This window comes from Bombyx mori, chromosome 24 (genome assembly GCF_030269925.1).
Source record: "Bombyx mori chromosome 24, ASM3026992v2".
In the NCBI taxonomy this organism is placed as follows: Eukaryota; Metazoa; Arthropoda; class Insecta; order Lepidoptera; family Bombycidae; genus Bombyx; species Bombyx mori.
This window is the reverse complement of record NC_085130.1, coordinates 2,547,779-2,572,386: the sequence shown is the minus strand read 5'-3', so window position 1 is coordinate 2,572,386 and position 24,608 is coordinate 2,547,779. Positions and strand designations below refer to the sequence as shown.

General features: G+C 38.1%; 2 protein-coding genes across 3 annotated transcripts in view; one reads left to right on the top strand and one right to left on the bottom strand.

The window, feature by feature from the left end:
* The first annotated feature begins 2,391 nt into the window (after window positions 1-2,391).
* Window positions 2,392-24,608, top strand: part of LOC101746092 (pleckstrin homology-like domain family B member 1) — a 120,909-nt gene continuing 98,692 nt past the window's right edge. The window contains exon 1 of one of the 2 annotated variants that reach the window (XM_062675596.1): window positions 2,392-2,696. The gene's annotated coding sequence lies outside the window, so the exon portion shown is untranslated. Of the gene's footprint in view, window positions 2,706-24,608 lie in introns of both variants that reach the window. The other variant, XM_021346370.3, reaches the window with a different exon arrangement.
* On the bottom strand, window positions 16,570-18,408 carry LOC119630446 (uncharacterized). The gene has a single exon (XM_038019941.1). It carries the CDS (start codon window positions 18,406-18,408, stop codon window positions 16,570-16,572), a length of 1,839 nt encoding a protein of 612 aa, XP_037875869.1.

Here is a 24,608-nt window from a genome sequence, read left to right as displayed (position 1 = left end):
TTACTTTAAGTCAAGACTTCGATTTGTGTGTGTGACTCACTGTGAAAGGTGAGAATTTACAAATATCAATCGTTTTCAGAAGGACCCGAGTACCCTCGTCCGTCGATTTTGTTTATTATTGCCACGCGTAAGCAATTTCACAGATAGTAAGTACCGGTAAAATGGGGCGATTAGGGATTGACAGGCGAATCGGGAAAAAACCGGGAAAATCTTTCGACGCTCAATATTAGTTTTATATTCGTTGCAAAATCTTCCATTTTTTGTAGTTTAATAGTAGAATGTTGAAAGTTCACAAAACAACTCTGAATACGCATGATAATAGCTGCTAACTTATAAAAAATCGCGTTTCAAATTAACTTCCTGTGGTGGTCATTATTTTAGTGCTAGAAACTTTGCTCTCTTTTATTTATTTGATAATAATAGAAGACGACTATGATTTATAAACGTTATTTAGTGTTTGAACCAGCATATATATTAAAGGTAAGTCTCAGTTGTTATTGGTTTTAATGTATTTGATTAAATAAAAATACATGTAAAAATCTGTTGTTTTTGGGGATATTGGGGACGTCTTAGGTACAAATAACAACGAAAAAGGGGTCAATTGGGATGAGAATACGTGAAATGGAAACGACCTAAGTATAAATAGGTACAGGTTTGTAGGGTTGTCTATGTAGTTATAACAATATTTTTTAAATTTGTTGGTAAATATCTGGTTTATTCGAAGCGAAATTGGGAATAAGTCTTTATTTGAAATAGATAAGTAATTTAATATAAGTAAGTCGATTTTGCAGAGACATGTAACAAGATCAATGAAATCTCAAGGTGGACAAAAATGTCTAAGTAATACATAATAAAATATTTAATATTTGTTCAGAGTGGGGGTATTCATCTGATTAATCCATGGAATAACCGACACACCTAATCTCTTAACCCAGATAGAAATATCAGCACTGTCGATTGCACCTATAATTGAGGTGATGTCTGCCATGTACTTTTGTCAGTTTTTTAATTTTTTTTATTGATGATCACTTTGTTGGTGCAACTAAATAAATAAATAAATTAAAACTATATATAAAAATAAAAGTAGTGCCAACCCTAGCAAATTTCTCATTTCGTCCCAATTAACCGCAATTTTTGGGTAAATAGGGATTACACATATTTTTGCATTTTTTGCTTAAACTGGAATGCTAGTTGCATAATTTTAAATTAGACAACAAAGATGCCCCCAAGACTCAATCATTTTGATCCTGATATAGCATTATATACATCAACAATTACCTTAAAATTGCTCATAAAGTTGGAATTTGTCCCTAATCGCCCCATTTTACGGTACACTGCTTAATCACACATGGCTCATTGCGCGTATAAACTTGTAGAAACACTAAATTAATAAAGTAAAATAATTTATATAGGTAACTTTAGTACTCATGTTTCTACCATCAGGTAAAAGCCTATAAGTTTAACAACAACTTAGAATCTTAGAAAAGAAACACAACAATAGAACAGTTGTGTTTTGATTTTTTAGTGTGTCGTTCGATGTTACCAACGTATGTTTTCTGAGATCAAGTCTCGGTATTGTATGTACAAGGTTCATTAAATTTTAATTAGAAAATCGTTTGATTTCATGTATCTATGGTTAACGGGAGTAGCGTCAGTGTAATCGAATAAAAAAATTGTTTTTAAAGTTTTTTTCGTATTTATCTAACAATAAAATAAGATTATTAAATACGAGTTTTATAGGTATAAATTGACCTATATGCATCGCCAAATCGTTGCCTTCATCTTTTTAAGCTTTATTTTAAATATTTTACAGCGGTATTTGGTTTAATTCTAGTGGTACTCGTTAAAACCTGTAATTCTAATTTATTAACTATGCATGTTGTATTTGCAGTAGCTTTTTGTAAACAATGAACAAATAATCAAACTGACAGATGGCGGTATCCCCTACACCAGGAAAATATGTTCACATTATAGGTTCTACGATGAGTTCCAATTACAATCAAAAACTTTCCAGTGGCTTTCATCTTTAGATCAAATCAAGATTGGAACTACTCTGTATTCTGATTTAAATCATGATGAATCGTCTTTATAGAATTATCTTAAATATGACAAAAACTTACGATATTTTTATTTAAATAAGGTATAATTTGTCTCTCATTTGCATAGGTACAATGAAGCTGACAAAAAGTGTCTGGACAACATCACAGCAATAAATAACGAAAAGTATATCAGGGTAATCTGAGACTTTCGTTTTCGAATGATGAATTAAATTAATTAAGCAATGGTATTAACAAGAGCTGTAAACACAGAAAATTTCAAACGGCAAAAAAAACATTTTTTGATAATGAAAATTAAAATATCACGCAATTTTTAAACTATGACAATGGTAACACTGTTAGGCTTACGTCATCGGATCAGAGCAATTGTCATTTGTCAGTTCGAAGTTGTGTGTCGGTTGTTGTGTTGTGTTATTTAGGTTTTAATTTTTAACCGAAAACTTTTATTGCAATTTTTTACTTATACTGATAATTTGACTTTGATTACAAAATCAGTGTGCGTTGTGCGAATCTGTGATATGGTTTCGGTGATTACCATTAATTTTATAGTGTGATATATTAGTCATCTTCATACATGTTTTTTTGTGTTTAAATTACAACTACTTTGTAAATTCGAAATTCAAATCCGAGATAAAGAAGGTGAGTTCAGTAAGTAGTTTTTCTTTAATTTACATAATTGTCTTTGTCTCATAAAGTAGGTGTCGAATAAAAATAAGAAGATGACAAAGTCGTTTTCTGCAAAGCAGTTTCGCCTTATTTGTTTTTTATTGCAAAATGCGAAAAATCTTTCAAAGTAGTTGACCTCAATGCAAGTTAAAATACTTGATCGCGAAAGAAGACCTGTTTAATTAAAAAAAAAATTAAGAATGCCATAACAATTATCAGTAATTGATAATAATTTAGAAAGTAATTTTTTTGTGACCATAATTAACATCACGATCGTTTTTTGTTTGTTTGTTTGTATTGTTGTACAAGTTAGGTGTGTTTTACAAATCATAAGATAGTGTAGTTATTAATTTGTAACTTACACATGAATTCAAATTAAAAATATAAATATTGTAGTTGAAATGAAGAAGAAGTCCTGATAGTTGGACATTTTTTTAATTAGACTTATTTTCAATATAAAGTTTTCAAACATCAACCGCTTGTACAAACTTGGAACTTTATTTATTTATTTTTATTTTATGACTTCAAACTATTTGTAAAAGTCAGATTGTATTTGTAGAATATTCGATGATACGCAACCTGGTGGTAGGACCTCTTGTGAGTCCGTGCGGGTAGGTACCACCACCCTGCCTATTTCTACAGTGAAGCAGTAATGCGTTTCGGTTTGAAGGGTGGGGCAGCCGTTGTAACTATACTTGAGATCTTAGAACTTATATCACAAGGTGGGTGGCGCATTTACATTGTAGATGTCTATGGGCCTCCAGTAACCGCTTAACACCGGGTGGGCTGTGAGTTGTCCACCAATCTAAGCAATAAAAAAAAACAACAAATATCTATGAATCTATGAAAAAGATCATTTCTTTCACTATTTCATATATAAAATATTAAATTACAAGAACATTAATGAAATAGTATTTATATGATATACAAAGGCCCTTTTAAATGATTAATATGCATTGTTCCAGCAAACCTCTCCTATTTTGAAAAAATAAGTAAATAATTGGTAACAAATATGTTATATTAGCTGATTTAAGAATAGTATCATATAGTATCATATTGTTACAAATTCTTAAGAAATTGGAACCGGCAATGCAATATTGCCACCAGTGACTCTTAAACTTTTTTATTCCATATGCTGTTTATAGATTTTATGTTATTTTGGATATTCGATCATAATTTAAAATATGAATAGTATATTAAAAATAATTCTGATGAGAATAACAATTTAAAAGTTTGTGATAGATTTTATTATTGACAGGAATGCTTCTTGAATATTCAAATCGTAACTTTGAAGAAGAAAAGAGTATTGTTACATAATATAAGACAATTTTTTTTTTTGTATAACTGATAAGAATATTTAAGTACTATTAATTTATGAATTGCTCATGCCAGAAAGAAAATGCTCCTATTTTTTCAAAATAACACAAAATCTTGAACTCCCCTGAACTAAAATTCATTACTTGTACGTAATCTTGTTTTGGAGTAAAATAATAGATGAGTATACCTAGTAAGCATTTATGCTCAATAGGTAGCCGCATGTGACATTATGCATTATGATTTGTGTTTGGTGCAAAGAATGTAGAAAAAAATAAATCCATTTTATGAAGAGAGAAGGAAATAGTTCACAACTATATTGATGTTGCCTATTTATGGACAATTTAAAGTTAATTAAAACCCCTTTAACTTTTAAGATTATTTTATAAAGTTAAGTTAATAGTGAACGGTCGGTTAGTTCTTCTGTCATCTATTTTATGTACATATGAGAATGGTCAATTCATTCCGTGTCCTCTGATTCGTTTCTATCTTTTAGGAAGTCAAAGAAAGTAGTGCCTGCCACTAGTCACGTCTGCCCTTATTCCATTTCTCTCTTTATCTTTGAATCCATTTCTCTCTTTATTTTTGTCAAGTGTCTGTCTTAGTCTGTGTCTAGTCGTTGTAGGTCTTATGTCCTGTCAAAGAGGTTGCACGTCACGACAAATAGAGATATCCTATTTCGGAGACCAAGGTCAACGTTGTGAGTGTGTGAGTGACCACTCAGCCTGAAGTACGTATGTAATCTGCATGAGGGGGCCACGGTTAAGTTTTAAAGTTGTGTGGTTGCCTTGAAAGTTTCTTATATTAACCAGATTTATATTCAAAATATTCCCATGACTTCATTTGATTTGATTATAAGACGTAAGTGTCTTAAATAGAATCAACTATACTCTAAACTATATTATACTAGCGACCCGCCCTCGCTTCGCTTCGGAAATATTAAAACACACATGAAACAAAAAAAAAAAAAAAAAGTAGCCTATGTTCATCAGGGACAATGTCGGCTTCTAATGGAAAAATAATTTTTCAAATCGGTAGAGTAGTTTCGGAGCCTATTCGAAACAAACAAACAAACAAATCTTTCCTCTTTATAATATTAGTATAGATAAAAATAAAAACTGAAAATAATCATTATCGAAGAATTCAAGACACAAACATACAAAACTGTTTTTTTATCTTGGTTTTTTATGCCTACCTTTTTTTTATTGCTTAGATGGGTAGACGAGCTCACAGCCCACCTGGTGTTAAGTTGTTACTGGAACCCATTTACATCTACAACGTAAATGCGCCACCCACCTTAAGATATAAGTTCTAAGGTCTCAGTATAGTTACCTTATTATTAGTAGTAGTAGCCACTAGCCAGTAACCTCAAGGGGTTATGCTAGCTTGACAGAAGGTGTAGGCGAGCTCACGAGGCTCAGCCAGGAGATTTTGTTAACACTAGCCCTAGCAAGAGCTTCACTGAATCTGCCAAAGAATCGGAATCGCGACACACTGAGAAAATCTGATGAGAAATTCAGTGGGCTATGTCTGTGGATTAATTTTCACGACGAACCCTTCGTCGCATTCGACGGGTTCGACGAGAACCATGACTGATCTTTGGAATGCCTAAAATAACCGACAGTGGATCCAAAATGGACTTAGAAAAAAAAGATGTGCGGTGTCGTGGGACAGCGCATAGGAACGAAGTTCCTTATTATAAAAATATTAATTTTAAGTTCTCTTCGAGGTATAAAAAAAATAATTATTCGGGTATACATTTTTTATTATGATTTTCTTATTGATATAAATAAAAAAAAAACACAAAGTTATCTATCAACTTTATTTTATTCACAATGATTTATAAAAAATATATGTATAATAAAAAAATATGTTATTTTTTGTACGCTATTACAAAGTTAAGTCGTACACTGTGTGCATTACTAATAAAAATCTTACGTTACGGACGTTTTTTCCCGGTTAGGATACCCCTCCGCATCGTCCCATAAGGAACTTCGTTCCAAAACCGAAGAAAAGTAGTGAATTATAAAAATGTTCCCGATAGATAAGTAAATAAACTGCATTCTGTAACGGACATCATTAATTGAAACGTCGAAGACTATGCCTCGTTGACCTACATACTGGTACACACGTGGCCGATCGAAGGCAACTAACCGCCTTCGCCGATGTGGGAATCGCCTGCAGATGCTAAGTGCTATCGTTTCAGTTTTATTACGTATGTGTGAGAACTGAACAGATATGACGAAGTTTCATTCAAGTACTATGGTGCACATATAGATGGACGTTAATGTTCCAAACTTCAATGGATATGTGACAAAATTGGTGAAAATATTTCTCTAATAATTTCTCTAATGAAATACGTACTTAACAAATGTTCACGATTGACTTCTACGGTGATGGAATGACATCGTGTAATAAAAATCTAATATGCACAATTATAATTTGCGTAATTACTGGTGGTAGAACGTATTCTGAGTCCGCACGGGTAGGTACCACCACCCTGCCTATTTCTGCCGTGAAGCAGTAATGCGTTTCGGTTTGAAGGGTGGGGCAGCCGTTGTAACTATACTGATACCTTAGAACGTATATCCCAAGGTGGGTGACGCCATTAACGTTGTAGATGTCTATGGGCTCCGGTAACCACGTAACACCAGATGGGCTGTGAGCTTGTCCACTTATCTAGGCAATAAAAAAAAAAGAATTCTTCGCTGGTAAATGTTTTCATAGTGAATAGAGTAAGTGTTGATATTGCCAGTGTTGTGAAGGTGGAGATCTTCCATTAGGCGGTGAAATTGCTCGGTGGATTGTGGATAAGCAAACATATCTTGAAAATGTCGTTAGCGAGATTCAGGCATCTGTCATTATAGCTGTCGCCAAACACGATAAGTTTGTTATGATTTGCGACACGAACTTCGAAGATTGCTATGAACGGTGGTCGGGTACATTACTAAATTTCTTGGGCAAAAGTAAACATGTGAAAGTAAGTTCAAGTATCCGTTGAAAAATATAAACACGTATCCTTAGTTTTTGATTAGCACGAGTAGGTAAAATGGTTAATATAAAATAACTTGCTTAGCAGAGAAGCCGAACTAGAAATTAAAGTGATCCATATCTTGGTTATGTTGATACTTGTGCAAAATCCTGTTGTGCAATATTAATCCTGGATGTCTTTGAAGTCCGTGAAAATTATGTTGGAATCTTCCAATCGTTATATAAATAGAATAGATACTATGGATAGGCCATACTAATAAAAGCTTGTAAATTGTCCAAAAGTATTCCAAAAATGGACTACATTAAAGGAGTTCTGCACGTAACTGGTCCGTACATGAGACTGTGAATCATAATTGAATTAATTTAGAGAACATTTTAGAACAGCACATAAGGTGGGCGTTAGAAAGTATGATGTGTTTGAATTGGTTGAGTTACTGCGTAATGAATGGGAACAATAGGTCAACGGGGAGACAGAGCTTGTCAAAGTTTCTAGAGATCGTTCATTACAAGGCAGCATTATATACTTGTAAAACATTCTTTTTCCCCCCTACCTTTTCGTTGGTAGCCTAAGGGGCTATACCAACTTCGCGCGGATTGCTAGATGAGCTCACGGGGTCAACCTGAGAGAATTTCTGACAATGCCTCTAGCAAGAGCAGTGCTTCGCTGAGTCTATTACCGGATCGGAATGGCGAGCCATTGAGAAGATCCGGCGCGAAATCCAGTGGGTTAAATTAAAGTATTACTTAAGCTGACAGATAAACGCATTCAATTCGGTCTTTACAGCGTCATTTGGAGTTGCGTTTGGAAGAGAGAATTGCATCTTATCACAGCGTACTTCGCTGAGAGAGAGAAATACTTCATGTAGCGCATACACTGGTGGTAGGACCTCTTGTGAGTCCGCGCGGGTAGGTACCACCGCCCTGCCTATTTCTGCCGTGAAGCAGTAATGCGTTTCGGTTTGAAGGGTGGGGCAGCCGTTGTAACTATACTTGAGACCTTAGAACTAATGTCTCAAGGTGGGTGGCGCATTTACGTCGTAGATGTCTATGGGCTCCAGTAACCACTTAACACCAGGTGGGCTGTGAGCTCGTCCATCCATCTAGCAAGAAAAAAAAAAAACACTTTTCATTCATTTTTGCCATTTTTATCTAGTGTTGGAATTAACTGTGTATTTGTGGACTACGACTTGCATATTATATTTCGAATGAGGTTTGAAAATTGCTCGCGGTGGCAATAACTTAGATATCCTTATTTATTAATTTCATATTTCATACTTTTCGGAAAGTTCGGCTGTGTACAATGGAGAACCACTGCTAGAGCTAAACAGTGACGCAATCGTCATGTAAATTAAAAGTTTGTTAAGTTAAACTTCACTAAAACAAGGATATATGCTTTATTAAACGAATCATGTTTTTCGATGATGTGATATATTATTGTTTTTTGGTTCAGAAAAATCTCACTTAAATTTTTTATAATATGATAAAAAAAATTGCTATAATAATCTAGAATCTAATAAGAATAATTTAGTCGAAAACTGAAGCGGCCATGACAATGTGCAAGCTCCACATTGAAATATAAAGTCGAAGATTTAATATACAGAACATTGCTGTGAGATCTAAAAAAATACTGGCTACGTTGTCTTTTAAGCCAGCCACATATTAATTCAACACATTCACGGAAGAATTCTGTTTTTTTTTTTTCGTGATCGATTTCAATGCGTTCAATTTTTACGTTTACGCCTTATGAATCGATTAGATTTAAAGCTACCGATACGGAGGGCAATAGAAATGAACATTAACACTAAAACGAACAGACTAGAATAATAGACTGTATCACTGAACAGGGAGAGATGAAACTGCATTGTATTCCATTGTCACGCCCCGACACTTTCTAGATTAATACAATATAAGTACTTGAAGTATTTTTAAATTGCTACATAATTAGTTAGTGCACCAAAAATAAAACTGTCAACACACAGGCTTAGATTATTTTATTTATTTATGATAATTTTACTTTAATAGTTTGAAAAAAATGATTTTTCGTAAAACTAGTAATATACTTGACAATAGATGGCAGCACATGTTCGCGTGATATTCTTTACGTATACTCCTCTATCGAATTAATGCAAATTAAATATATGCTTTCTGTGATAATTGTCGGTATCATCAAGCATCGGAATCGGCGTCAAGTAATGAAGTTCGAATAGAAATATTTCTTGATGGCGGCGCCGTTCGTTATCGTCATGTCTGCATCAGCTGGGCCAACCCATTCGCGTTTTAAGCCAATCATGTCCATCCGCCAAGTTTGTCCACATATTGGAACCAATGTTGGTTAAGGAAATTATTAAGTAGAAATTTTAAGACGCTATGGATTGTGGTACATAAAGAATAAGGAAATAAAGTTAGTTTGTATTACCGGTGTTGGCTGGTTGGTGTTCAAGCACAGGTAGGTAAGATCTTCTTGCCTATTTCTATGCCAATCTTCTGCGAAGCAATCATGAGTTCCAATTTGAAAGGTAAACACCATTAGAAACAGCTGTTTTTCATTATCATCATACCTACGATTTATATAATGCGTATTTACAAATACCCACACTCGACCGTAGCTAATAAATGCATGAACACTGTCAATGACATAGTTACTGTTGTGCATAAAATGCTGATCGTTGACCACTCCTATTAACAAATCCAATTTTTGACTCGATCTAACATTTTATTTACAAATCGTTCGTAAACTGAATACATAAAATATTCATCGACCATTGTTTGTTTGAGCGTATTAAAATTTATGACTGATTACAATGGTGAAGCGCTCGTGGCTCGACTGTAACCGACTTTAAGAGATGGATACAGATTCGAGATCGTCAACGTACCATAGTCGTTTCACAGTTTTTTAAGTTTATGGCATGATGAAGTATTCACGCGACTCCTTGTGGATTTCTATCTGCGGTAGCTATTAAAAAAAAAAGGTTGCTTCGGTTTCGAACTTTTGAGGTTTTATAGCAACTATTTGGGGCTTACGAACTAACTGCTCGCGTAAAATGTAAACTTCGTCCCCAACCCAGATGACGGGAGATCAAACAACCGCTGTCACCCAGTCATGTCCTTTCGGGTCCTCTCGATCCACTCTCGATGACTTTAGGCATTTCAAGCACCGCTAGCCGTTCCTGTTGACCTCGTCGCTAATGTTGATAAGTAACGAACGTGCAACTTACCCAAAGACACAACCCACTGAGTTTCTCGTCAGATCTTCTCAGTGGGTCGCGATTCCGATCCGGTGGTAAATTCAGAGAAGCTTAGTTTACATGTTAGCAACTCCATTCAAACTCAGCTAACGGGAGCTAGCCTGCCAGACATGGTAAAGCCAGATTAGACCCTCAAGGTTAATAGATGACTAAAAAAAAGGTGACTTAAAATAAAGTGACGTAACACGCTGAAATTTTCGCTAACGTGATTAAGTCGTTCCAATTCATGGCGGATAGATGTCGCCACAAATCTATTGTAAATAATAAGAAAAAACAATGGACGAATTCAAGTATGATTAACCTAAATACACAGATTACATTATTGACAAACAAGTCACGGGAAAAAATGGAGCCTCCTTTTGTAGTCTGTGGGAGAAAAAACGCGATGCGACCGTGACAATGCGAAATCGTGCAATCCAATGTTATCTACTGCTTAGTGAACCTAAAATAACTTTTCACGCTACACGAATAAAGTTGATTTTGAAAGAGCCGATTAAATTTTTTAATGCGGTCTCGTTTCCGAGAATAAGCATTGCAGCCGAATTGAGATTTCAATTATTTTTATTTTTATTTTTATAAGAAAGCGCCTTTTATTATCTTCTGTATTGCAAGTTGTTGTGAATAACAAACCTACGTTGGAAGTAAACATCATGAATAATAAACAAGTCAAAGGTCCTTCTAATGTTCTTTGTTCTCCATCGCTCCCTCATTGCTGAGGAGTGCAGGTTGAGTTGCCTGGTGTACTGCAGCGCTAAGTGGTCCACTGGTTTGCTCCTAGATCTGATCGGACCAACGTTTAGGGCTTCGGCCTCTAGGACGTTTTCCTTCTACTTTTCCAGTGACCCATGAGTTCTAATGTTCACACTGACGTTAAAGATGTTTGGAATATTGTCACTGGTCTTTCTAATTTTTCTACTCAGTTGTTTGCGCTCTTTCAGAGTGGTCGTGGTCATCATTTCGGGTGGTGATGCGTATCACAACTTTTTTCCTGCCTATTCGCTGGTAGCCTAAGAGGCCATTTCAGCTTCGCGCGGACGGATAGAGGTGATCTCACGGGCTCAACCTGAGAGAATTTGCCAACACTAGCCCTAGCAAGAACGGTGTTTCGCAGAATCTACCACAGGATCGGAATCGCGACCCACTGAAAAGATCCGGCGAGAAACTCAATGGGGTTAGTTCGCCCGTCCAACTCTTGAGAACTGATTTTAAAAAAAAAACTAGTAAATTATCAGCGTGGACTTTTAAATCGCAAACGGATACATTATAAACAATCCAAAAATCCGTTTATACTGGTATTTTACTGGTGGTAGGACCTCTTGTGAGTCCGCACGGGTAGGTACCACCACCCTACATATTTTTGCCGTGAAGCAGTAATGCGTTTCTGTTTGAAGGGTGCGGTAGCCGTTGTAACTATACTGAGACCTTAGAACTTTTATATCAAGGTGGGTGGCGCATTTACGTTGTAAATGTCTATGGGCTCCAGTGACCACTTAACACCAGGTGGGCTGTGAGCTCGTCCACCCCTCTAAGCAATAAAAAAAAGATGTTATTATTTTTTTTATTGCCCTTGCAGGCTGACGAGCGTACGGCCCACCTGATAGTGAGTGGTTACCGTCGCCCATGGACTTCAGCAATGCCAGGGGCAGAGCCAAGCCGCTGCTTACCGCATTAAATTTAATATCTTCAATCAATATTATTTCGGAACACACGTAGATTCATATTTCAGATCACTAAAGATTTAATTAGAATTCTAACACATTAACTCCAACTAGAGGTCCCGCAGTAGTCGAAATTCGACTATAATTAATTGGAATTGTAAGTTTGTACACTATTATGATTGTATTTTATACTTCTATAATCACAAATTTCGCCAAGACTACACTATAAAAAATATTAACAAAGACAAACAATATTTAATCTCAATTTGACAACAGACGTCAAGAACAAAAGTTTGACAATAAAGGTATGCCTGCGTGTGTGCGTCAAATACATGGTATGTAGTGTGTGTAATGTTTTCTTTATTGATTTAATGTATCTTTTATGCATTATTTTAAAAAAATATTAGCGTTGTGCACTTCTTCTCTATATTCTCTATAAGTGTGGAAAATTTCATACTCCTCCGTCCGCGCAATTTTCGTAAAAAGGGATACAAAGTTTTTGCTTCACGTATTAATATATAAGATAACAACATTGTGTTAGTCTCGTATGTTCTATGCTCGGTTCTTTCTTGCCTTACTTTGCCTTGAATGACGTCACGCATTGCAAAATTACATTTGCTTTAATGGCGTTTTGTAAAGATAGTGTAGCGATTTTGAAAAATGATTATAGTCTTATACTCCAATGAATTAACTAATAATTACTGTGTGAAATATTTTTATCTTGATGGTTTATACTTGCTCTATTTAGTTGTTAGGCGTTTTGACCCTCTATAATAAATAAGATAAGTAATTATAATCCGGGATAAAGTACACACGACCATCTGGTCCCAAACTAGGAGTCTGTCGATTATAGGAATATGAAACCTATAAACTCTGTAGGACCTCTTCTGAGTCCGCACGGGTAGGTACCACCGGTAGGTTTGAAGGGTGGGGCAGCCGTTGTAACTATACTGAGACTTTAGAACTTATCTCAAGGTGGGTGGCGCATTTACGTTGTACATGTCTATGGGCTCCAGTAACCACTTAACACCGAGTGGGCTGTGAGCTCGTCCACCCATCTAAGCAATAAAAAAAATAATCTTGTATATGTTGAAATGAATGCATATCAAGATATTACACACCAACAAAAAAGCCTTGTTCACCACACGAAAGTTTGGTCTGTGTGGGTATTAAACCTACGACCCTTGCCCTGGGTGTGCAAATTATTATGCCACGGAGTCAGTCATAGCCTAGTTCACTCTGATTTCGATTTGCAACAGTTGTTTCTCATCTGATACCTAATTTCCGTATCCAACAAGTCACAACATAGTATAAAACAAAGTCGCTTTCTCTGTCCCTATATCTGTCTGTCCCTATGTATGCTTAAATCTTTAAAACTACGCAACGGATTTTGATGCGGTTTTTTTTAATAGATAGAGTGATTGAAGAGGAAGGTTTATATGTATAATAACATTCATTAAATAGTGGAGAAGTCAATAATAAATTACAGTTTCCGAAGCGAAGCGCGGGCGGGTCGCTAGTGATTAAAAAAGATTATCGGCAATCCGAATAGTACTGAGAAATGTACATTACTATTTTGCTATTGTTGCTACACGGACGATCCCACGAATCCATATGCCGTACGAATATAGACGCGAACGTCATCATTCACAGGAAAAAAACGGACGGAACATTAACCTCCGTATTGTTTTTAAAAAGTGTGACGTCAGCATTGCTGACGTCACAGTTATTACTTTCATGATGATGACTCATGTCGGGCTTCTGAACGAAAACTTCACGAGAACTTTACGAACACTGTTTATATTTCGCTACAAGCGTAACAACTTTCCGGAGAGATCCGTACTGTCCTACGGCTCGAACACGAATGAATCGTCGTCGGCAGAGCGGCCGGTATTTATAGTGATTTTTGCAAATCAACACGTGTTTGAGTTTTTAGGTTAAATAATGAAATAACACGTGGTGATTATAAATCACGTGTTGTTTTACATTACAATGATTACATCACAATTGATTCTAAACAGTTAAAAGATGTTTTCTTGATTGATTATTTGACTTATGTAACTAAAAGAGATTCTTTTAAATGCGTGAATCATCCATCGCGCCGATACGGCCATACTGACAGGCGGTGCGCGCTCTGCACCAGCCGCTCATGTATGGTGAATCACCAGAGAGTTCTTGGAGTCTATCTGAAATAGTAGAATGTTCTTTTTCTGAGATTGGTATCTGTGTACCTTTTTAGGTTACTTTGAAAGTAACTTATTTTGTGTAGTGTTTTATTGTGACGTACACTGTGGTACTTTTGTCGAGGCGTACACTGTGGTACTTTTGCCGAGGCGTACACTGTGGTACTTTTGTCGAGGCGTACACTGTGGTACTTTTGCCGAAGCGTACACTGTGGTACTTTTGCCGAAGCGTACACTGTGGTACTTTTGCCGAAGCGTACACTGTGGTACTTTTGCCGAGGCGTACACTGTGGTACTTTTGCCGAGGCGTACACTGTGGTACTTTTGTCGAGGCGTACACTGTGGTACTTTTGTCGGGGTGTAATTTTGGTAATCAAAAATAAAAACTTTTACCTTTGTATTAATTAATCAGTTGATTGTCGAACATGCTCATATAGGTTCATCGGCTGATGCTGGAGGGTCGTTTTCTTCCGCCGATACGGCTATCTGGTCTCCAGGTTGCGGTGCCCGACGGAGTTGATGATGAGCTACTTTTCTTGAACGCCCTGAACCAACCACCTTTTTTACTAAATAGCGGTCGTTGTCCAGGATTTTTGTTATCTCATATGGCTCGCTGAATTTGAGATCCAACGAAGTTTGATTACGAGGATTATTTTTTATGAGCACATAATCACCACGCTGGAAATGATGGATCCTAGCTTTTTTTGAATTGAAACGTTGCCTGTCCTGTTCTGCATTTTGTGACATCTTGTGTTGAACATGGTTAGTGAGTGCTTCAATATCAATAGTCTGCTCGTCAATATTTACTAATTTAAGTAGCTCTGGAGGAACACAATGCTTTCGCTGAGTGAGTAATGTAAGTGGAGCTACGCCTGTCACACGATGCGGAGTGCAATTTATTGCTAGCTGAAGTTCTGCAATCGTTGTGTGCCACTCTTCTGTTTCGTAATTCTTGATCATAGTAAGAGCATTTTTTAGTGTAGCTACGACGCGTTCTACTTGTCCATTTGCTCGGCTGACTCCTGGTGCTATAGCATGAATGTCAATACCTACCCTATCGCAGTAGGTCTTGAATTCACCGAGGAACTCTCTTCCACCGTCGACTATTATTTGGACAGGAGTACCGAATAGATGAACCGTACGCTTTAAGGCAGCTAATGTGCTGGGTGGATTTTTGTTAGTTGCATAATAGAATAGCACGTATTTCGTAAAAGCATCTATGGTGATAATCACATACTGTTGGTCGTTGGATGTTCCCATCTTGCCTGTTATATCCATGTGTATTACTTGAAAAGCAGCAGACGGTTTCTGAATCGGGTGCATTTGAGCTTGTACCGCACCAGATGCTCCTTTCGATGTCCTGCAGACCACGCAATTATCAACAAATTTTCGTACCTTCGTGCTCATGTTGTTAAACCAGTGGCTGTCCTTAATTTTCTGCAACGTCTTTTCCCAGCCAGGGTGCTTCAGTGCGGTGTGGAAGGAGTTTATTAAACTCCACTGAAAGGACCTGGGTACCACTGTGCAGTATCGGTGTCCGAAGGTTGGATCTTGTACGATATGCTTGAGGACATCGTTTTCTAGCATATAGCCGTTACTTGGATTGTTATTATTCATACCATCCATTATAGCTCGTAGTGTTTCATCACGTCGCTGTTCAATTTTCAGCCAGTCTAGATCTCTGGTCATTATATTCACTGTGAGTTCGACTGGGTTCCTACTGAAGTAGTCTGCGTGTTGAAGCTGTTGACCCTTGCGGTATTCAACCTCAAAATTATAATTTTGTAAAAATGCCCACCAACGGTGGATTCTAGGGAGTAAGTCCTTTTTGTGTTTGGATGCTTTTAGTGCATTACAGTCTGTGATAACTGTAAACTTACGTCCATAAAGATACTGCCGAAAGTGTTTTATCGCTCGGACTACTGCCAAGGTCTCTAATTCATAAGAGTGATAGCGACTTTCTGTTTCAGTAGTTCTCATGCTCATAAAGGCAACTGCATGTTGTCGTCCCGCAATTACTTGTACCAGTACTGCTCCGAATCCCAAACTACTTGCATCTGTGTACAATTGAATAGGTGCTTCCTCTTGTCTGGGTGTTGTTGGTACCGGCGATTTTACCAGAGCATCTATTTTCCGTGGGCTTGGCCAGACTTGTCCATTTGATACTACGTTACCCAAATATTCGATTGAACGCTTAAAAAAACTGCATTTATCAGCATTAATGGAAAAACCCGCATCTTGTAGTGCTATTAGAATACGTTCTATGTTTGACAGCCCTTCTGCGATATTTTCACATCTGCTTAATACGTCATCGACGTAGACTTGAGCTGCATTCCCCATTAACGAGCTCAGAGCTCTGTTGATGCATCGTTGATAGACTGAACATGCATTACTCAATCCAAATGGCATAGTCGTATATTCATACAGTCCATCCGGTGTGACAAAGGCTGTCTTTTCAATTGATGATTATGCGATCGTCACCATTCTTCTTCTTCACCAAGATGATGGGACTGGAGTATGGAGACTTGCTTTCGCGTACAATGCCATGCTCCATCAACTCTTTCACAATGGCTCGCACCCTTTCTCGTTCGATTGGACTGAGCCTGTAAGGTCTTCGTTCTACATATTTGTTTGGATTCTTCAGGCGGATTTCCAGTTCACCTGTCTTGACACGAGTTGTTGGATACCCTCTGATAAACAGGTGCTGATATTTGTTTAGAAGGGTGCGTAATTTTGCGATATCTTCTTCATTTGTGAGATCACAATCCAGTTTATCGAAAATTGGATTTATACACTGAACTTGATTAACATGTGGCTGACGTGCTAGCCTCGTCCCGCCCGAAGTGATCGTCATAGTTAGGTTCGTATTGTTTATCAAGTTCATACCCACTAAAATATCTGTAGTCATCTCGTAATCTGCCACTATGTGAAACTGTAATTCAACGTTGATGTTATCGATGACACCTACCGTTACGAGTGTAGCTATTGATAGTACAGGAAATTGTCCAATTCCTTTCAAGTAATCTGCCGTTTGTAGTCTTTTTCCGGGTATTTGAGCTGCTACGGATTCCCGCATAAGTGAGCATTCTGCGCCACTATCAAAGATTGCCTGAAAACTCTTTGATCCAAACTTCACCTGAATCGGAGCTAGTTTTGATCCAGCAACGTAATTTACGTTTGATGTCAATGCTCGTTCACGTTTGAAGCATGTTTCAAAACTGTGTCCTGGTATTTTGCAGAATGAACAGATTGTTGTTTTATCGTTCTGGTAGGAGGTTACTTCCTTCGTTGTCTCAGTTGTTGTTTTGTTTCTTTGTTCGGGCTTTGATTCGGTAACCATTTTGTAGTAGCATTCGTTGGTGGTGTGATTAGTTCTTTTACAGATATGGTAAGATGAATTTGATGAAGTAGAATTCAAAAAACGGGGACGCTTATTTGTACTCAGCTTATTTGAGCCCTGGTGAAAACGCTTCATGGCTCTTACTGATGATGCAACAGATATCAATTCTGGTACTGTTGTGGCTCTTGTGTTCAGTAGCTCGATCCTAAGTTTCTCGTCATTCACGCAACCAATAACTGCTTCAACTGCATCTTCATTAGGTAGTTTGTCTTTGGTGATCCTCCTCCACAAGACCCAAGCTCGTGACAAGAACTCCGAGATGTCCTTTGAAGAGTCGTACATATGTTCTCTAAATCGAGCTATGTCTCGAGAATAGCGATTTTCTGGCTCGAATGTCGTGATAAGATTGTTGCGCAGCTCAGCCCACGAAGCTGCAGTGACCATCCAATCGTCAACCCACATCTTCGCTCTTCCCTTTAGGAGGCTGCCAACTTTCATGCGTATGTCAAAGTCGTTGAGTCGATAAGTCTCAATGGCTTTGTCGATATGTTGACACCACTCACGTACTCCCACACTAGTGTCGGGGTCAAATGATGGTAGGTAAATATCATTTATACGTATCTTAGTTTCTGCTGGTGTACTTAAGCGTTCCGACATTTGCTGCATCACATGCATCATCTGCATGATGAATTGTGGCGGTACGCTGCTCATCGGTGCGTTAAGCAATGCTGATTGTGGCTGTTCCTGTTCCTGTTCCAAGGAACTCCCAGCATTGCCTGTAGTATTTAATCCATGGTGTGGTTCTATTTGTGATGTAGCTTCAGGTTGTTGCTGAGCGGAGGCAGCATGTGATCCCACTTCTGATGACGGAACATTAACCTCCGTATTGTTTTTAAAAAGTGTGACGTCAGCATTGCTGACGTCACAGTTATTACTTTCATGATGATGACTCATGTCGGGCTTCTGAACGAAAACTTCACGAGAACTTTACGAACACTGTTTATATTTCGCTACAAGCGTAACAACTTTCCGGAGAGATCCGTACTGTCCTACGGCTCGAACACGAATGATTCGTCGTCGGCAGAGCGGCCGGTATTTATAGTGATTTTTGCAAATCAACACGTGTTTGAGTTTTTAGGTTAAATAATGAAATAACACGTGGTGATTATAAATCACGTGTTGTTTTACATTACAATGATTACATCACAATTGATTCTAAACAGTTAAAAGATGTTTTCTTGATTGATTATTTGACTTATGTAACTAAAAGAGATTCTTTTAAATGCGTGAATCATCCATCGCGCCGATATATATGCTTAATCCAAAATGTTATAGTACAAGTTCTCGGTAATCATTTGGGTTTATAAAAGGTTGCGCATTGATAAAGTTCACGAGTCAAACATATCGTTTGGTGAAATGTGACTATTGTTGAGTTTTTTTAAATACGCTTTTATTAGATTCAGACGCATGTATGTTAGTGTGTATGTTTGTAACGGAATCTTTGAACATGATTTTGACCCCCTTCAAAACGTCGGATTAACTCGAAATTTGGTATACTTATTAAGGACCGATGACAATTCAATATTGAAAAAATATAATAAAAAAATAAAATTGATAAAATTGAAATTCAACTAATAAATGAAAAATAAATTATAGTTTAAAAAAACTAACAAAATACGCTTTTATAGAAAAACCAACTAAAAAATAGAAAATAATAAAAATAGTGTAAGAAAAAATGATTTCATTCTAAAAAAAGCGTCGGGTGCATGGTATCAGTAGTTATAAATATTTTACGAACAGATAGATATGAGTAGAAGGGTTATTTTGATAATATCCTGAAAAGCACCACACGCTTTTTTTTTTCAATAAAATCTTTTTTTCGTACACTATTTTTCATTCAAATTTATTAAAATTTATTTTCTTTTGGATTTTCAATAAAAGCGTATTTTGTTAGTTTTTTTTAAACAACTATTTATTTGTTACTAGTACTTACTAGTTCTAGTAGACCGATGAACTGCTATAGATCGCTGGAATCCGCTGAATGCACGCTGCCCAGAACCGGTTATTGTGGCGACCTTGCAGGAGGCCTACGTCCAGTAGTGGAAGTCTGTGAGCTGTTAAAAACAAAACTAGTACATACTTAATTACTTTAGTAATTTTATTACTGGCGGTAGGACCTCTTGTGAGTCCGCGCGGGTGGGTACCACCACCCTGCCTATTTCTGCCGTGAAGCAGTAATGCGTTTCTTAGAACTTATATCTTACTTCTATACTTACTTCTTAGAACTTATATCTCAAGGTGGGTACCGCATTTACGTTGTGGATGTCTATGGCCTCCAGTAACCACTTAACACCAGGTGGGCTGTGAGCTCGTACAACCATCTAAGCAAAAAAAAAAAACTTCGAAACACTTGGAAATGCTTTTATCGAAAATTCCATTAAAATCTTAATTATTTATATGCGTTGTATTAGGGATGAGCCGTAAAATTGTCGATTGATTCATCACACACAAATTAGTTAAAATAATAGCTGAGACTGTATTGTAATTATAACATTATCAGCAATGCGAGAGTGTATTTTTTTGTTTGTTCTTCTTGTTATACGCAGAGTCGATCTCACAGTCAAGAATTTTTATTAAAGCAATATTAATGAAACGTAAAATGACATGGTTTATTATTGAAAAAAAAAAAACTTCTTTGATTTTGATTTGACTAGCTGTGTGCGGGCGACCGTGTTTCTCACGGCGTCTTTACCAATAATGCTCTGTGGTCATTTAGCTATGAACGATATTCCGTCATCAGCTTCATAATGCACGTCTTCCGTGACCAGTGTGCTCAGTGCGTGAAAGTTAACTGAAATTTGTGTATGCAGTTGGAACAGCGCCCCTAGCGGCAACTGTAGGCAAACGTTCGAATACCATACAAATTTGAGTTAACTTTTACGCTATCGAGAACGTTAAAAAACTCGCACTAAGCACACAGATACACGAGGGAATGTCACGTGCTCTCGACGTAAATAGGGCTCATCGTTGGGTTAATAACATATTGCCGTACCAGAGACGAAATCTAGGTAAGGCATATTTACGTATGGAGACTTATCTGTCGTGCTGATAACAGAGTCTTATCTTAAATCTCGTTTATCGCGAATGGAATTTTCTTGAAACTGGGAACGGTTCGTTGGCGCGTATCACGCAGTTTTGAACTGGACTTTTTAAACGTATCTCAGCATATATTTTTTTCTACCTAAGCTGATAGCCTTGAGAGGCTATTTCAGCGTAACCGTGGCTAGTAGGTGAGCTCACGGGGCTCAAACCTGACGACGATGCTAATACGAACCCTAACAAGAGCCGTGCTTCGCAGAATCTACCACCGGATCGGAAACGCGACCCACTGAGAAGATCCGGCGAGAAACTCAGTGGGCTGCGTCTGGGAGTTAATTTACTCGTGACCGGTGACCGGTGACCGGTGTTTGAAGTACCTAAAAGCACTGTTAGTGGATCGGGAGGATCCGAGATGACGTGTTTTGGGCGACGTCGACTGCTTTCCATTCTGTCCGCAGGATCGGGAATGTAGTTACCGGCGGCCACGATGAGAGGGTTCTCGTGTCGTGCCGCTTTATTGAAGTGGGGATCTCAGCCAGCGCTCCCTATTTACTTACGACTAAAACAGCAGGAGGTGTCTATTTCTGCGCCGTGAAGCAGTAATGCGTTTCGGTTTGAAGGGTGGAGCAGCCGTTGTAACTATATTGAGACCTTAGAACTCATATCTCAAGGACCCACCTTTTACCCACCCGCGGCAGCATTTACGTTGTAGATGTTTATGGGCTCCGGTAACCACTTAACACCAGGTGGGTTGTGAGCTCGTCCACCCAAGTATGCAATAAAAAAAAAATAAAAAAATAAAAAAAATTTTTAGCGGTAGGCAGCGGTTTGGCTCTGCTCCTGGCATTGCTGAAGTCCATGGGCGACGGTAACCACTCACCATTAGGTGGGCCGTATGCTCGTCTGCCTGCAAGGGCAATAAAAAAAAAAGGCCTAATTTATTTACGAAATGAACCATGAGTACATTTAGACGTTAAATAAAATTTCGTGAAAAGGCAATATAACTCAAAAGAAGCTAGAAGCGATCCCAAGCGACCGATGACCCCGCGCTTCAGCTGTTTTAAAATTGGTTTTCATTTCGGGCGATATAAAAAAAAATGTGTGCAATTCACACGTGGTAGAAGTGAAACCTTCCAAAATTAAAATACAATTATCCTAAACGTCTTAAGTATATGTAAAATTTTGTCATTAGTAAATAATTGTAAGGTAGCGCCCTCTGTGAATTGATATTTTAATTTCACGTATAATCCTAAATTAAAATTCACTACAAGAGCTTTCATACACACGTTAGTATTAAAAAATCTCACAGATGGCGCTGTATTAAATAGTATGTATATTTCTGTGCTGACTTCATCCTACACATTTTTGTATTTGTGTCTCTTACCTGTCGTTTTTTCCGTTGCATCCGGTTTGAAATCACAACGATTCTAAAGAAGTTTTCACTTCAAAAAGCTTAGACTGAAGGCTTTTGTTGTGTTCCTATAAGATGTATATCTTAAAAAAAAAATGCTTTTCCTATATTCCACAAAGATGATATTTTCGATGAGATAGATGCTGAAAATTTGTGGACTGTCGGAATTCGATTGAATATTATACATATTTCTATTAGACGAATTAGTTACAAGCAAACGTGTAGCAATTTTAGCAGTTTTCATATAGCAGTGTTACTCCTTCATAGTGGAAGTCGGTCGTGAAACCGTTAAGTATATAAATAGTGATGGGCAAATCACTTTGTTTAATTTCTTGTTATTTTGACATTATTTTTAAGCGCGATAGCGATAAGTTATTTATCTCGAAGTCAACAACGAAAACACTTTTAATATTAAACGCGTGCTTATCTGCTTACATGATTCACTGTCTAAAAAAACGTTCACATTAATTTTCGTATTCTAAATATTAATATATATCTCATATTCACTCGATTGTATAGTACAACAATATTCCCACCTAAAACCTTTTAAACCTTTAAAGTATAAACTTTTCAAATTCGTAACCTGAGGGTCGCTGTTTCGATCCGGTGGTAGATTGTAGGTAGCGGTAGGTAGGCAGCGGCTTGGCTTTGCCCCTGGCATTGCTGAAGTCCATGGGCGACGGTAACCACTTTAGGGGTCGTTGTTGATGGTGGTAAGGTCACCAGTGCCGGGCGGCACAATAACGAGTCCGTAATTGGATGGACAGTTTATTTCCAATCACAGATAGTATAGCGATATTTAGAAGGAGAAATTACGGAGTACAGAAGGCACAGATAAAGCGGTAGCAAGTTCAAACACAATAATACAAAATAGACAAAAGCAATAAATCGTAACGAAGCAAAAGAGTACGCGTAAGTCGAGGAGTGACACAGTCTTAGCGTAGCGTTGATCAAACCCGACTGGCCGCGAGCGGCGGCCGAGTCGTGGGCGTGGCGCAGGCGACGACCAGTACGTACGCAGTTATACATAGTCGGGGTCTTTGCTGCATACTAGCAGTTACGCCCGACTATGCTTGTGTGAATAATATAATTTTGAGTAGTGTTGTGAATGTATGATTGTTTAGCGTATTTGTGTACTGTATGAGAGTGTGTTATAGAATACGTAATTAAATATGATATAATATTAAATATTGCGTAGGTGTACAATGTAAATTAATAAATAATATGAACTAATATACATAAATATAGTAGAAACACCTACAACACTCCCCTCCAGAGACCTACTTAGGTCGATAATAATCGGGAAAGCGTACTTTCCTCCCCGATCGAGTCGTCTGCTGGTGTGGAGGCCCTGGATCTGGTTTTGGATCCGGGTCGGAATTTAGTTTAGTTGTCGCATTGGGACCTGGATGACTGAGCGAGTGGAGGCAGTCAAAAACTTGCTGGCGCAGTTGATGTGGGACGAAGGGTCTGGGTGTCGGTGTGCTGATGTCGCAGTACAAAATGGCTCGACTCCCAGGTATGCTCGTCTGGACTAGGCGAAGAGAAGTCTCGCCTGTTAGGTGGTCTTGGAGTTCAGCATCTGAGGCTTGTAGATTGGCCATCACTTCTAGGTCGACAGGCGTCTGCAGTTCATCAACGCGCGATAGGGTATCCGCCACCACGTTATCTTTACCGGCGATGTGGACGATGTCCGAGGTGAACTGCGAGATGAAGTCGAGGTGTCTATACTGACGTGGTGAACAATTACTTTTCCGCTGGTGGAAAGCGTAACATAGCGGCTTGTGGTCAGTGTAGACTGTGAAGTGGGTGGCTTCCAGCATGTGCCGAAAGTAGCGTATGCTCTCGTAAATCGCAAGGAGCTCACGGTCGTACGGAGAGTATTTCATTTGTGACGGGCTCAGCTTGCGGGAGAAGAAACCTAATGGCTGCCAACCTTCCTCTTTGAGCTGCTGAAGTACTCCACCTATTGCGGTATCGGAGGCGTCCGTAACTAGACCTAATTTGGCTTGAGGGTCAGGATGAGCCAGCAATGCTGCATCTGCAAGGCTTTTCTTGCAATCCTTGAAAGCTCTGAGTGAATCTCCTTCCATGACTACCGGATGGGAAGCTTTAACCGAACCGGATAACAAGGCGTTCAGCGGGGCTTGAATCTGAGCGGCGTTAGGTAAAAATCGCCTGTAAAAATTAACCATCCCCAAAAATCGTCTGAGTTCTCGGACGGTTTTTGGTGGGGGGAAATTGTTGATTGCTTCAACCTTGCTATCCAGTGGTTTTGTGCCCCTTTCAGAGATTTGGTACCCGAGAAATGTGACTTCGGGCACACCGAAAAGTGTTGTAGGTGTAGGTGACGCAAGAATTGTGACGGTTTGCGGGTACCGAGCTGCTCGTGCGTCAATAGCTGCTTCACCTACAACCACTCACCATCAGGTGGGCCGTATGCTCGTCTGCCTACAAGGGAAATAAAAAAAAAATACTGCGAGGCACTGCTGTTGCTAGGTCTAGTATTAGCAAATTCTCTCATATGAAACCCATGTGCTTACCTACCCGTCCGCGCATAGCTGGTATAGCCGATAAAGGACACTAAAATAATTTTATCAACTTGGATTTTTAGTTTGCCTTTTTTATATCTCTGTCATCGGTT